We start from the raw sequence: 16,505 nt of genomic DNA, 5'->3' as shown, positions 1-16,505 counted from the left end.
GTGTCACACAAATAAATACAAGCCAGATCGCAGCCTTCTAACTAAACTGCCTAACCTGCCTATTTTCACCCCCCATGAGTAAAATATGGACAAAGTAAAATTAATCTCAACAATGAGAGGAAAGTGCATGAAAAAGAAAGAAATTAAAGAAGAAAAAAAAAGCCAATAATAATAATAATAAAAGGCCTGAAATATTCTGAAGATCATATTCTCTTGATTGTGCTACCCACTTTCCACGTGATTCCACGTATGCCATCTACCATATACACATTCATCATGCATGGTACAAATTAAATTCATCTACAATAATATACTTTTATTATTTAATTTTTTACCCCATGTTGAAAAGGGCGCTAGGGTGAGTCATGAACTTTCTATTGGTCAACGCATGAGCCAAAATTTGAGATGCAAAATTAAATTTAAGTTTGATTATTATATTCATATAATTATTGCCTCAAAGTCTTTAATCTCTTGCCTAATAAATAAATGAATTAGTCCCCACAAAGCACCCCCTATCACCTATATTCAATCATAAACCCTCTTATTCCTTCACACCCTCCTCTACAAGTAATTAATTCAATTCCTATCATCATCATTTCCTACACTTACTTTTGTTGTTATATATATTATTATATCAAATACTTTCTACAAACTACTAAATTAAAGTAAAGTATATGCCCCATAATTTATGTGATCATGAATTTTGATCTTGGTCTTGCTCTTGGAATTGGCTTCCATGATCAAGAGAAGAATTGCATGAAGAGAAAGGAGGATGATCCATCAAGAAAATGCAATAATAAGGCATACCCATCTCTTACATTAGGACCAGCAATAATTGATGATGATGATAATCATAATCAAGGTTCAAAGATTATTGAAGACTCTAATAATTCTTCTCCAAGTGCAGTGTCATCATTTTCCAACTCTTCTATCATAATCAAGAAGGAGAAAGATCAAGAATTTGAGGTTGAGATTGATGAGAAGGCTCCATCATCATCAAGGGATGAAGATGGTAACAACACAAAAAGGAAGAAACTTAGGCTCACAAAAGAACAATCTACAATCTTGGAGGAAAGCTTCAAGAACCATTCTAATCCCAATCCGGTAATTAATTAAATAATGCCTTATAACATTACTCCATTTATCTATTTTTCTTTTATGTACCATATTATTCTTTATTTATTTATTATGTATATGTTAGCATTTTATTATTACTAAAGAAAAAATAAAGACTATCCTCCTCATCAATCTAATCTTTCAATCATAGTTAAAACCTAATCTTCTCTAACTAATATTTTCTGTAATAGTAGAACTCACTTTATTAATTATCAGAAGGTAGAAACTCAGTTGCAGTTAATTTCATGTAAAGTTAATTGTTAAAAGTCGTTAAATAATTTGACAGATTTGACTGAATTATCATGTAAAGTTTTTCGACTATCAATTTTACATAAAATTAATTCTTAACTACACTCGAATTTTCACCTTATGAGAATCAGATATAGTATTAGTTTGTTTCTATTGCAATACACTAATAACAACCTTCTCTTTTTTTTTTCCTTTTTTTTTTGCCCTTTTGATATCTTGTATAATAAATTGATCACTTTTCCTGATCATCAGAAGCAAAAGCAAGAATTGGCAACACACTTGCATCTGCTGCCGAGACAAGTGGAGGTATGGTTCCAGAACAGGAGAGCCAGGTATGGTTCTTCCCAGAATAATATGCTTCCATATTCTCTTAAGAGGAAATTTAATTAATTACTTAAAAAAATGTAATTTTTAAAGATATTAGCTAGTAAATATTTTTATTATTTTTATGAAACTGTTTTTTTTTTAAATATAATTAAAGCATTGGTTTCATTAAAAAGATTTTATTTGGAAGCTAAAAGATAATTATTGAATCCTTTAATTTAAAGCATGAAACAAATTTTATAAATTTATTTCATTTATCATTACTTAGTTGAAAAGTACTCGGTTTTAAGCATTTCTTTTTAACTTTTTCACCTTTTTACGGGAAAATAAAGTTTGTTCACCAATATGAACGTGAATATAACTGGAATAGCACTACTACACTAGCAAGAAGATTTTTATGTTTAGGACTTATTATTAAGAAGTATTATTTTTTGGTTTCCGTAACATGAATTTAATTTTTATACCCTCACAGCAGAGTAAAAACTTGAAAGAATTTTACACGAATAATCAATCGTCTATTGACACATCAGCAAAAATAATTAATTTTAAAATTTATTATTTAAAAGTTTATTTAAACATGAGTTTGCTTAAATTATAATATAACAAATTTTATACTATTAAATATATTAAAATTAAAATCTTAAATATATTCAAAACTTATATTTTTAAAATTTTATTCATGACTTACCTTATTTATAATCAGATTAAAACTCTTATATTTTTATGAATAAATATTTTTTTATTTTTAATAATTTATTTAAAATACAAATTATCTTTCTATAATTCAAAAATTTCTAATCATTCCTTATTCATTCAAGTAATTAGTTTAAGTAGTCTCTAGTAGTAGTCTCAAAAATCCCTATAAATAATGACATGCTAACGTGTTAGAAACCAACTACATCAATAACAAAAATCAATTAGATTAATTACTTAAATAATTAAAAATTTTTAAATTATGAAAAGACGCTATATTCTTTAAAAAAATGTCAAGAATTGAAAAGAAAAGTTACTCTATTTTAATTTATTTTAATATATTATATTTGATGGTCACAGGACAAAGCTGAAACAAACAGAATCAGATTGTGAGTTCCTGAAGAAGTGCTACGAAAATCTAACAGAAGAGAACAAAAGACTCCAAAACGAGCTTCAAGAACTGAAATCAATGCAAACAACAACACCCTTTTCCATGCAAATTCCACCAACAACTCTTACTATATGCCCTTCTTGTGAGACAATTTGGGCTAATAATAATAATAATAATAATAATAATAATAATAATAATAATAATAATAATAATAATAATAATGGGGAATTATTGCTTATAAGTTCAAAAGCTCATCAACATCATAATCATTTCTACAAAAATAATGGATATCCATTATTCAAACACTCATCATCCGCAACATGCTAGATTTACATATAGAAGGCTATAAACACTATTCAGAATTTTCAGGGGAATTATTGTTATGGGTATTTAATTTTGTGATATGGTGGTGAGGTGGTCAATTATATATCACTTAATTAGCTAAGTGTAATGTAATTAAATCTAGCTTAGTAGTATAGAGAGCTCCCATGTGATTTTTTTTCCATCAAATTTTAGATTATAATAATGCAATACAAAGCTCAAACAGAGTTTTTGTTTTCCTTTTTTTTTTTAAATGTATTTTGATTATATATTTATATGTAAGATATACATTTAGGAGAAACACTACTATAAGAATAAGAAAGCTGTCACTTCAAATAAGTTTTCTTCAGTTTATTATGATTGATTAATAATGTTGGGCATGTCAACAATATAATTAGTATTCTAGGTGTCCCTTTCACACACATATATATAAAAAAATATAAAATATTTTATACAGTCATACAAATATAATCGTTTTTTGGATAACCATTCACGTGTTCAATATAAAAAGTAGTTATTTTTACTCATATATTTTTATGTAATTGAATACACGTGTAAAATAACAATTTTATATAGACAATGCATCAAAATTATATATATATATATATATATATGAAAATCATTTATTTTCAAAATTTAAACTAATAAAATGAGATATATGAGAATAATCATATCTGTAACATATTTTTTTATGTAAGAGTCTCCATTTTGAATTTGTGTAGATCTTTTGCATAAAGTTTTTTAAAAGTAGAGTATCGTTTTTGTTCCTAACGTTTGGGGTAAGTTTCAAATTATCCCTAACGTTTTAAAATTGATTCAATGTTATTCTGTCGTTAGAAATCTGTTAACGAAATTGACGGCGGGACAAAATTGATATGATTTTAAAATGTTAAGGACATAATATATTTATAGAATGACTAGTACATAAATTTGTGGAATATGTGATTCTAGTTATTTTACAAATATTTCATGATAAGTAAAAATCTTTAAGAGTAAAATTATAAAAAAAATTATTTAGAATTAAAGTAATGTGATTAAGTGTAATTTACCTAAATGTGATTAAAAAATAATTGAATAACTATGTACCGTAAAAGATTGATATTAGTGAAGGATAAAATTAAATTTTATTTCTATGTATCTTTTTGTCCCCAATGTTTTCGTCCTATTTAAGTCTCTAACGTTTCAAAATCGTCTCAATTTTGTCCTGGCATAAATTTCGTTAACAGATTCCTAACGGCAGGACAATATTCAGTCAATTTTGAAACATGAGAGACTTAAATAGGACGATTCAAACGTTAGGGACAACTTTAAAATTTACTCCAAACATTGAGAACAAAAACGATATATACTTTACTTTTTTTTAATTTATATTATATTAAAACTCTTTTTTTTATTCAATAAGAATCGAACTCTAAACTTTTTTATTATAGAAACTTTCATACTATATCATAAAACTATTTTTCTAAAATTTAAGTGGATAAAAAAATTATATTAATAATAATTATATCTCTGAATATTATCAATTTAACCGAAAAGAAAATCGTAGTATTAATTTATTTTTGACAACCTAAATTTTAATATGAAGTGCATTACCGATAATCACTAATAAATGATGTTATTTTTTGTTACGACTACTGATGGCCGAGAAAACAATCTTCACATCTTAAAAACTTAAACTTGATTTAATTTTTATTATTATTATTTTTTTAAAAATACGGTTGGCTAGAATATTGAGAGTCGTTAAAAATAGAATTATATGTATCAGAAAAAGATTTTTAAAAAAATAATTTTATAATATAATATCATAATTTTTATGACTTAAAAATCTATAATGCAATCTTTGTTGGCTCCATCAAAAAATTTCAAAAGAATTTAAATTCTTGGCAAAGTATACTTTTTTGTTCTAAAATTTTTAAAAAATTCTAAAAATACCTTTAGGTTTAGTTTGTTTCAATTTGTTCCTAACAAACATTTTATATATGTTTTAATTTTATCCTTAATATTTAAAATTTATTTAAGAATTTTAATATATTAGAGCTTATATTGCATAATTTATGCTTTAAACAAAAAAAAGTGACATTATTTTCTAGTTTTCTCTCTATTTTGTAGGAGTCGATCATAAGAGAAAAGAAAACAAAAGAATTTAATTTTAATAGAGCTGAATTTGGCTCAATTGGGACCATTATGCTCAGAGCCTGGCCTCAAATACAATAATGGAGGATAATAATTGATTAAATGAGCGATTATAACATCGGGTTAGAACTTAGATGCCACATCTAGACTCATAGAATCACTTTATATTATATACACTTCCGATCCTTTAATTAATAAGTGAACAACTTCATTTAATTAATTTTCAACAATGTGAGACTTCACTTCTTGTACTTGGTATCTAATATCCCTTCTCCACTACCAAAAATAGATAAATAAATAAAGGTCCCACGATCACTAATTGGTGGTAATTTATAGGGTATTCATAGATCGGATCGATTCGTATATCTGCGGTGTTAATCCGAATCTGATCTGAAAATTGTGGATATAGATCCTATTCACAACGCTTTTAGATCGGGTCGGATCGAATTTGCACACTAATCGAATCGGATTGTGGATTTTGTGTTGGTATTCGCATATCCGTGTATCCGCAAAAATAAAGAAATAAATAAGTAAATATTCTTTTTATGTTTTATTTCAACTAATAATTATCATATATGTTGTATTATTTTAATTTATTATTTAAGAAAAGTATGTTTAATATTATTTTAAGAGTAAACATATTTAAAAAAATAAAAAAATGAATTATTGATATTTTTTTAATAAAAATAAACTTTTAAAAATATTTTTGTGTTTTGTGGATATATCCAATACCCGATCCGATTTAAAAAATGCGGATATTAGGATCCACTCCGGTAATTTTAGTGCGGATTGAATCAAAATTTTGGCCATATCCGATCCGCGTTCATCCCTAGTAATTTACTAATTTTTTATTTCCATCCATGCATTTTTTTACAAAAAAAAAGAAAATGTTTTATGTTTGTTGTTATTTTTTATCCGATAACAATTAACGATTCAAACCTTTTTCCCACTATCTTTTAAAATGAAATTCAATGTTGTATGTGTGTATATGTACCTTTCAAATAAAAGTTATATAATATACTTTTTTACAATAATATTAAATTCTAAATTTTAAACTCTAAATTTTAAATTTTAAATTCTAGCCTTAAACTCTAAATTCTCCAAAAAAAATAATAATTAATTAAATAATTTTATAATAAAAATATTAACTAATTGAAATTAATTTTCTATATTTATTCCTCCAGAAAATTTTTTTCCATAAAACTATATATATATGGATGGGAGTTTACATGTGGAGTCTAATCATATATGGCAGCAGATAATAATAAATGAATGAAAGAAAATTGAAGATGAAGCTTCAAATCTTAAAAGATTAGGCCGGTGAAGATATTATATATATTTGACATCCACAAATGTCTTTGCATGCGAAAGAGAGTGAATTTCAACGCACAGCATGCAAAAGCCCAAAATTTGGAGCAGCCAACTCTATGAATCAACTGAATCATCATGCCTTTCTAGAATGGGGTTTGTGTGTTAGCTTGAGTTTCTATCATTTTTCTTTATTTTGTAGAACCAATTTATGGTTATTTTAATATAGTTGAGTAAAGTATCGTTTTTGTCTTCAAAATATTTGAGATAAGTTCTATTTGTGTTCTTAACATTTAGATCGTCCTATTTGTATCCCCAACGTTTATAAAAATGATTCAATGTTATTCTACTATCAATTATACTAACAAATCAGATTATATTTTTCAATTATTCTTACTTGAATGTATTTTTTCTCAATTAGGTCTCATTTGGATGTATTCAATTTTAATATTATACCCACTATTTGTGTTTAGATTTAATTATGTCCCTAGAAAAGTGAATTATGTAAATGTTGTTGAAATTAGTTTTAACTTTTGATGAGTTATTTTTCGGAGTGGATCATCAATTCTATCCCAGACATTTGTATTCTAACTTTAAGAAGAGATTTTTAAAACTCAAATTAAAGCGTTCATGATGTGTAATTGACGGCAGGATAACATTGAATCACTTTTACAAACATTAAAGATACAAATAGAACGATTTAAACGTTAAGGATACAAATAGAATTTACCCCAAATATTGAGAACAAAAACGATATTTTACTCGATATACTTTTAAATATTTTTTTATTAATATGGAAAAAAGTTTCCTTAATAATTTATAAAACATTAACAACAATAACGTGGACAACTAATATCATGTATCAGAACATAGTTTAAATACGTGGAAAAAAATGGTAACATATTCTTAATGTCATAACATTATTTGTCTATATATTTATTAGTATATTATTCTTACAAGTAATTTAAATTAGCACTGAAATTTGTTAAATATTTCAATTTAGTCGCTAAATTAAAAAGTTATGAATCAAATTAATTTTTGGACTAAACTTTTTTCAAAATTTTCCCCATAAATTAGAAAAAAACTCTCGTATTTTTCAAACTTATTAATTTCCATCTATTTTTTATATGTAACTTAAATAAAATTCTTGCTACATATATAATAGAAAAATTATTTAAAAAATTTACTGTACAACAAATCATTTTATAAAACAATTACAACATAAGAAAATATAAAAAAAAACATTCGCTTTATACAATTGTTTTCTCTTTCTGTTAAACTAAAAAAAAATTTCATTGCTCAAATATAAAATTATTAAATAGTTATTTTAAGAGTAATATATTTTCAATCAAATATATTACATGATCACCTGATGGTGATAATGAAAAGCTTTGTTTTGTATGTTGTTTTGTTTTTTCTTCTTACATGATAATATCATTGATCCTTTTCAAATTCTAATGATATATATAGGATATATGAACACATGTATGGAGGTTGCTTGATTTTAATGATGAAAGATAGAGGGAAAAAATATAAAAGGATATAATGTCTATATAAAAGATAAATTTGGTCTTTCTTTAACTATTTTTTAAACAAATTATGTATAAGTTTTTTTTCTATAAAATATGCATGTTTTGAAGCAAAATAAAAAGGTATCTATTTCAATCCATTATTATATCTTTTAATTAAAAAACTTTATTTATATATTGTCAAATTAATTAATATTTAATTATTATAAATCATTTGAATGATCAAAGTTTAAACAAAATATTTATAAAAAATTTATATTTAAGTAGTACGTGATAAATAGAAAAAGAAATTAATCGATGAAATATTAAGAATTTTGAATTTGTAAAAAAAAAAAAGAAAAATTATTCTAAAGACTAATTTGTTTTACAATATTTAATTTAAAAAATTAAAATAAGTTGCTCAGTAAAATTCAAAAGACCATATGAATTTATTGTAATGATAACATACGAGTAATATGTGTCACCAAATTGACACATAAATAAATCATGTTATGACACGTGTATTACTTTGTATTTATATTGATATATCTTGTATCACTAACTAACACATCATTTTATTACACATGGTTGATTTATATTCTAATCCGTAGCATTAACTATTCATGTTATTTTGTCACGTTAATACATTGTTAACAAAAAACATTTAAGAAACTAAAATACAAGTTATGGAGTGAAAATTTAAATCTAAATTTTGAGATCAGACAATTAAAATTAAAGGACCAATTTAAAATTTGAGTGAACATTTAAAAACTATTTTAAAACTTAAAAGTTCTCTTATTTTTAATTAAGATAGATTCTGTTTGGTTTAACGTTTATGATTTTTGACAAATTTATTAGTTTGAAATTTCTTTTTAACAAAATCGTAAGAATTTGAAATTTCTGTTTGACAAATTCCTTTTAATTAGACGAAGAATTTCTTTTATATATTGAATTGTATTTGATTTAATTTGAGTATGTTTAAGGTACGTTTAAGCTAAGAGAATAATTTTTGTTTGGATAAAATAAATTATTAGAATTACTTTTAAGAGATATAATATAGTTTTAAAGTGTGTAAACACATGCTTGATAAAAATCTTAATATTTCACCTAAAAAAAAAATACTTTTTGACAAAATAACAATATACAAAACTGATGAGTTTAGACTTACTTCTTCCAAAAGTAATGTAGATCAAATTAGTTTTGGTTGGTTAATTATATTGGGGAAAAGTCTAGGGGATCAGCAGTTTTATTAAATTTTGGTCAGCATATAACTAGCAGAGAAAGATGAGCCATTGGATGAAATTTCACACCAATTTCACACCATCAAATCATTATTGATAACTAGTTAATAGCTAACAATCACAAAAATTGCTGACCCCTAACATTGCTCGTATATTGGACCAAAAAGGTACTAAATTAATTCCCTCAAAAGCTTAACGTACACCGAATTAACTACTGTGATCACATCAATAAATTGTGATAATAAATAATAGTCTTGATCATTTCATCATCATTCTTGTCATTTCACCAATGATTTTCATTAGTCGGCAAAACCCAGTTAGCCACTAATAATTAATAAAATAATTATTTCGTACATGCATGTGTTCATATTCTAATGTATCGGATGCTATAGACAAGTTAATCCTCTCATCAAAAGAATATATATTAGAATTGTAAATTTGATGACAAGAGTTAGGTTACCACGTAATGCTCATAAAAAGGTTTGGGGATAATTTCCATACAGCATATATGTAAGTCTTTACTTCTATATATATATTTTCCTGAAAAAAATTCTAAACGAATCATGATAATTATCTAAAAAATCAACGAGATTTTTAACAAAAAAAAATTATTTAATTTAATTTTTAAAATTTATTTTTATAAGATTGATTAGTCTTTGTGACAGTATTTTTTTATTTTTATTTTTAACATAGTTTAAAGATTAAGTTGGATATTTTTTTTGTTAAGAAACTCGTAATCCTTTTAAGATAATTGTCCGCGACCTCTTAAATAAATATGGAGAGACTATATCATTTGAGGCATAACTTATTGACAATAATTTTAACTTTTAGCTTTTATTAGATACTTTAAATTTAATTTTTTATATATGAAAGAAAAATTTTATATAAAACCATTTATGTATATTTATTTGATAAATTATGTCCATATATAAAAAACTTCATGGAAACAATATTTTTTAAGATATTATTATTATTATGCTCTTTTGGACCTCAAAGTAGGTCTAAAATTCTTGGCCGAATGAAATTACGACCCACAAATGTAAAAATAAATAACCAACAAAAACCATGAAATTTATGTCATTCAATTCAATCCAAGAACTAATTTTTTGTTTTTCTTTTGTCTCGGGTCAACTTCTTTTCCCCAATCAAACATTTTTTTGGTGACTTCTCCAATTAAACATTTAAACCCAATTCAACTCAACCCAATAATTCCTTTAGCAAAAATTGATCACGTTGTTCCTAACTAATTCACAACTGTTAAGAGATAAATAATGGACTTCTTTACTTAATTGCTACTATTTATAAAACTAATTAAGTTCAATTAGGAAGTTAATTTTTGAAATTATTTTATGTTTTAAATTTAAACTGTAAATGTTAATCATAAACCTTAATTAAACCTTCTAAAAATGAAGATTAAGAAAATAATTTTACAATTAAAGTTTAATTAAACTTGACTAATTTGATTTCCTATATTTATTCTATTTAGTTTAGTTGGAGGGGTTTATTTTTTTATGCTTTGAATCCCCAAAAAAAAATTAAAAAAAAACTAATAAACTTTGATTTGGGGGATTTTTTTAGGGTTAAAAACTCTCATATAACATAAACAATTCTCTATCAAAGAAAATGTTTTTTTCGCAGTACAAAAGCAATATACAGCTAAGAGATTTGGCTAACTTATACTGTTGTCAGCAAATCAAGAAATTCAATTTTAATTGATCTTTTTGTATTTTCAATTGACCATAGAAACAAATGATCACATATCCAAGTTGTTCCGAAAAAGAAAACTTAAGAAGAATATGAATATAAAATAGACCAAGATGGTCCCACAAATTAAACATGGATGATGAGTAGCATCACAAGTTTTGTGATGGATATATATGTTCTTGTCATATATATCATCATCATCATATACACTTAGGGGAAAAACAAAAAGGCTTTATAGGATCCTTACAAACTTATATGGTACAGAAATTAAAGCCAGGTCCAAAGTCGTACAACTCTTCTGCATGCACCAAAAATCACAACTTAAGAGTTACACACTCCCCAAAATTTTGTATAGTTGATAGGTAACAACTAAAAAAAATCAAAGGCACAATTTCATAATAATAATAATAATAATAATAGCGTGAAGTGTATATAATTATATATATCAGTGAAGAGTGTGACTAACAGTAAGCTATATTAGGAAAGTTGTAACTAACTCCTAACCGATTCAGTTAGTTATGCTGAGCTGGCAAAAGCTGTTACGGAATGCCAGCTAGACTCAGAAGTTAGTTGCAACGAACATAGTGAAGCATCGGCTATAAATAATTAAGGGAAAGTATGAGGAGCCAATGAAACATTTATACAATGTGTACAATGGAGGTTTATGGAATATTAGAGATATAATTATTAGTGTTATATTTTTTCATCAGTTGAAGCTTTTGGGATGAGTGGTATCATGATATGGTATTAAAGCGCTAGATCCGAAAGGTCAAGAGTTCGATCCTTGGTGAACCCAAAAATTAAACTAATTTTTCGAGAAGATGTTTATTATCCTTTGTACTCGGAAACAAACTCATTGCATTGAATCATACAAATCAATCTCTCTCTCAAACCAATCTTCTATCACTCTCATCTCTCTTTTCTCTATCTGTTTTCACTTTTTCTTTTTGAGAAAATTTCACTTTCCTCTCCTGCGAGATGTGCTAAAATGACACTGTTCTCTCCTTTATTTATAAAATATACATTCTCCTCTCTTATAACTTTTAAAAGAACTTTTTTTTAATCTATTTTAAATTTTTTACATTAACTAGTGTTAACTTTATCAATTTTTTTTAAAAAAAATTATGCGTTAACACGAGATATTTGTACACCAAACTATTTTTTTTAATAAATGAGAACAGGTGAACAGCAATTCTAAAAAGTTCATAATCTTGAGCGCCATCTTAGTAATTACGATAATTTTTATGATATTATGCGACATAATAACAAAGAAACCCTAATTAAGAATATAAAGAAGGTGATAGCTTAGCTTACAGTTAATTAAGAGGTGTTGATCATGGAGCTAGACGGTAGTGAGGATCAGGCAAGTAATGAGGATCCATATAGAGGGTTTGTTTCTGATGAGCATGAAGGCCATCCATCACCATGAACTGCATGTCTTCAGAGGGTTTCCAGTGCCTCTTCCTTTGATTTATGAACCAGTTGTTAATTTGCTTTTGGTCCAAACCTGTTGATTCTGCTAGTGCCACCTTCTCTGATTCCTGTAGTAATTTTAAAATATTACAAGGGAAAATTTTGTAATAACATTCCCATTCCCATGAAATCATTTATCCTAAAAGAAACTAAGCCTATAAATCATGAATACTGAAACATCTTAATATTTTATTAATATTAAAATATAAACTAATTTTTTTAATATTTTAATATTTTTTATATTAATAGTTAATAATACGTAATATTTTCAAACTTCATTTAAGAATATATTTTAAAAACAATACTAAATACATCGACATGTAATCATATTTAAATGTGTCTAAATATATAAAAAGAAGTATTTTTTATTATAAGACAATTAGACAAATAAAACGTGAGTCATACAAGTGTCAGATAAATATCGTATTTAAAATATATTTAAAACATAAATATAGAGACTCAACTAAATCTACATATTTCATAGGCTTAAACATACAGAAAAAATTACATAAATAACTTTATTTTTTGTTTGGACTTGATGCCTCAATTTTTGGGTAGGTCTTTTTACTTTGGAACAATAAAAATCAAATTCTAAATTTTTTGTCCATCATAAAAAAAAATTCAATATATTAATTAATAATGAAATCACTCATCCTAAATGTTCAAGATGAGAGCAAATTAAAGTTTGATGTCATAATTTTTAAAGGGAAATTAGTGTGTCATAAGATACAAAAATACCCAATATTATATAACACAAATCTTGGGCAAAAATAGTATACACTTTACAAATAAAGTACTACTATCATGTGTAACATCATCCATAACTTAAAGAGATCAATTAACTTACATATGTATGAGGTTGTAAAGAAATGTAAGAAATTTACATACCGAAGGATAAGGCCATTTGTAATGAAGTTCCCACCAGTTAAGGAGCTTCTGCCTAGCATCCTTAGGGAGTTTTCCTTTCTTCTTCTTCTTGGAGAGTTCTTGCTTAAGGCTACTCAAGTAACCACTATATTTTCTAAGCAAATGGTTCTTCAGTTCACGGTCTTCAGCTCTTGGATCAATCTCTGCTACTTCTGTATCTCCCTCTTGTTCCTCTTCCGATGAACCACCTCCTTCTCCTTCACATTTCTCATCTGAATAACCCTCAACAATGATAAACATTTATGGCATGAGAAATAATTTTAGGTTTAATTATTCTGTTACTTCTTATACATGTTTTCTTTTTAATTAGGTCTATACATCATTTTTAATTTTATAACGACATCATTTTTAATATAAAAAATATTATAGTTAACTTCATATTTCTCTGCAAATTGGAAGTATCCACATTTAAGAACTTAATTAGATCCTTAACCACATGTTTTTTTTTAAATATTTTGTTAATTTTAACGTTTTTGACATAAAAACAACCTAATTATAAAATTAAAAGTCGCGTAAAAACCTAATTAAAAAAAAATATAAGAATCAAATTACAAATTTAGTAAAACTATAAATTAAAGAACGATGGAATAATTAAACCTATATAAATTTACACTTTGCTAGGGCAAATACTATATTATATATGATCATGGATAACTTTTCATAAACTATATCTCTTTGATCAATTCAATTATTGTTGATTAATTATTTTATCATGCTACTTATGTGTGTCAAATTTTATAAAAGGTGAATGTACATTTTGATTTCATGTATACAAATTAAATAAAATGGCGTGGACCCAATTATTTTAGATTAATATAAATTTGATCAACAAAATCTATATAGTATACAATATAAGCTTAGAATAATTTGATATAATTACTTCAATAAAAAATTATTCAACAATATAGTATACTTAAAATTAAGCCATAATAATTTTGATCCTTGTAGATATGAGTATGTAAGAAGTAATTAGTAGACACATGCATCAAAATGAAGCAATATGTAAATCCATGGTTGTTTTAATAATCCAATTATTGTTATGCTAAATTAAGGCCTTTTCCATCTTTCAATAGGAGAGGCACACATAGTTGTTAGAGTACTACTAAATTATTTGTTAGTGCTCTTTATAGTAATGATTATAGTACTAAAATATTGAATAAGGTGCACATCAACTATTTAAGCCAGAAATAAGTGCACACACCCAACAATAATGACACATTTGGGGTTCAATTTCTTTTATAACTTATATATTTTAATAATCACATATTTTTTATAAGACTTTTAAATTAAAAAAAAAACTAATTTCACTCCTAGTTTGATTATATATTCCTTTTTTTTTTACAAATTTATACAAACATATAATGACAAAAAATTATATAAGAAATGATATTATAGAAAATGAGAATGATATTAGTATTTTTTAAATTAATTATAAAAATAATTATAAAAATAATTAGTACTTAGCAACGGATAATATTATTTGGACAACTTTAACAATATAAAACAATTATTTTTTTCAAATCAAAACTTTAGTTTTGTCAATTATACATTTACTTTTTCTCTTAATTTTACTTTTTTTTTTATTTTGCATCATTATTAACCAGAAATTGTTCATATATCGATAGCTTACAAAAGTTGTTGAACGAAATCGCATTTTTTGTTAAACAACTCATACTAGGGGTGTGCATTGGCCGGGTGAAACCGGGTTTGATGTGACCCAGACCCGACCCGAAATATATACCGGGCCTATTTGTTAGACCCGAACCCGATCCTAGACCCGATGAAATCTATACACTTTCGGGCCACGATTATACCGGGTAAAAACCGGGTGAAAACTGGGCCGTTAACATTATATTACCTTGATACCTTCTTGTAAGTTAGTATGTAAAAATATCCAAATTTCCAAGACTCCAACTACTATTTGACATGGTAAAATTCACTTAGAAAAATATAATAAGAACCAACTTTTCTGTAAAATTAAAGCATAACCATAATCAATACTAATATTGCCTAATAACACCAAATATTTAAATCAATACAAATAACACAAGATTATGCATTAGTCTAAAGTCTTATGCATTTTAAATATAAAACATTAACTTATAGTCTTATATATAATGACTAGTAATACAAAATATTAAGGTTTACAATACTTAAATTTCACATAATAATAGCCATCATCCATCACTAATAACACAAAATATTAATTGTGTATGATGACCGGGCCACCGAGCCGATTTCGGGTGACCCGAGATATGGCCCGGACCCGACCCGAAATAATGACCGGATCTATTTTTAAGACCCATACCCGGCCCTAGACCCGATGAAATCACACCAAATTAGCCCCAAAAGTGTTCGTGACCGGGCCGGGTCTTCGGACCGGGCCGGGCCATGCACACCCCTAACTCATACATTTTCTATTTTACCTTGCCCATAAGTTTTATTCATTTTAATAGTTTCCACACGTGGGAAGTTTACTTTAAGGGAATAGGATACTCCAAAAATACCTTAAAATTTCTATTCTAAGTGAGGCATACACTCTCATTGAAAAGGGAGTCATGGATGAAGAAATTTACTGTGTTAATAAATAATTGAATTCATTGTCTTCCTAAACCCACTCTAATCAAACCTTCTTTTCATGTTATTATCATTTTTATACACGGTATTTTCATATTAATGTATTTAAATGTAATATTCTTATTGATAAAGTATTAATTAAAAAATACAAGAAACAAAGACATTCATTAATATTACTAATCATTAAAAAACGTTTTTAGTAAATACCATTTTTATCATTTCAATACAGACATTACGCATGGAATATAAGACATGTACATATATGGAGAAAGAAATTAAATTAAAAAAAATTACAAAAATATATGAAAAATACTACTTAGCCTGCAATAACTATTTCGTCTTTAATCAGCTTTTAAATCCAAAAATTAATTATATTAAACTTTTATATCTTTAATTTCTAATATTTTTAGAAAACTAACCACCAACTTAAATTAAAATTGACTTAAATTTGAGTTTAGGATTTAATAATTTAAATTTAAAATTTTAGAATTTAGACGTTAAATTTTTAGGTTTATTTTTGTTTAAATTATAATTTATTTT

At 25.8% G+C, this 16,505-nt stretch overlaps 2 protein-coding genes across 2 annotated transcripts in view; one reads left to right on the top strand and one right to left on the bottom strand.

Moving 5' to 3' along the window:
- The first annotated feature begins 484 nt into the window (after positions 1-484).
- On the top strand, positions 485-3,333 carry LOC112697706 (homeobox-leucine zipper protein HAT9). Its single transcript, XM_025751000.3, has 3 exons — positions 485-1,104; positions 1,618-1,697; positions 2,743-3,333. The coding sequence occupies exons 1-3, from the start codon at positions 697-699 to the stop codon at positions 3,098-3,100; spliced, it is 846 nt and encodes a 281-aa protein (XP_025606785.1). The 5' UTR covers positions 485-696; the 3' UTR covers positions 3,101-3,333.
- A 7,652-nt stretch (positions 3,334-10,985) lies between these two features.
- Positions 10,986-16,505, bottom strand: part of LOC112697705 (homeotic protein knotted-1) — an 11,667-nt gene continuing 6,147 nt past the window's right edge. Inside the window, exons 4-6 of the mRNA XM_025750999.3 lie at positions 13,350-13,600; positions 12,303-12,529; positions 10,986-11,286 (exon numbers count right to left, since the gene is read on the bottom strand). Of these exons, the coding sequence (XP_025606784.1) occupies positions 12,323-12,529; positions 13,350-13,600 (458 nt within the window). The 3' untranslated portion in view covers positions 10,986-11,286; positions 12,303-12,322. The remainder of the gene's footprint in view (positions 11,287-12,302; positions 12,530-13,349; positions 13,601-16,505) is intronic.

The sequence above is a fragment of the Arachis hypogaea genome, chromosome 16 (genome assembly GCF_003086295.3).
Source record: "Arachis hypogaea cultivar Tifrunner chromosome 16, arahy.Tifrunner.gnm2.J5K5, whole genome shotgun sequence".
NCBI lineage: Eukaryota > Viridiplantae > Streptophyta > Magnoliopsida > Fabales > Fabaceae > Arachis > Arachis hypogaea.
This window is presented reverse-complemented; position numbering and strand designations above follow the sequence as displayed.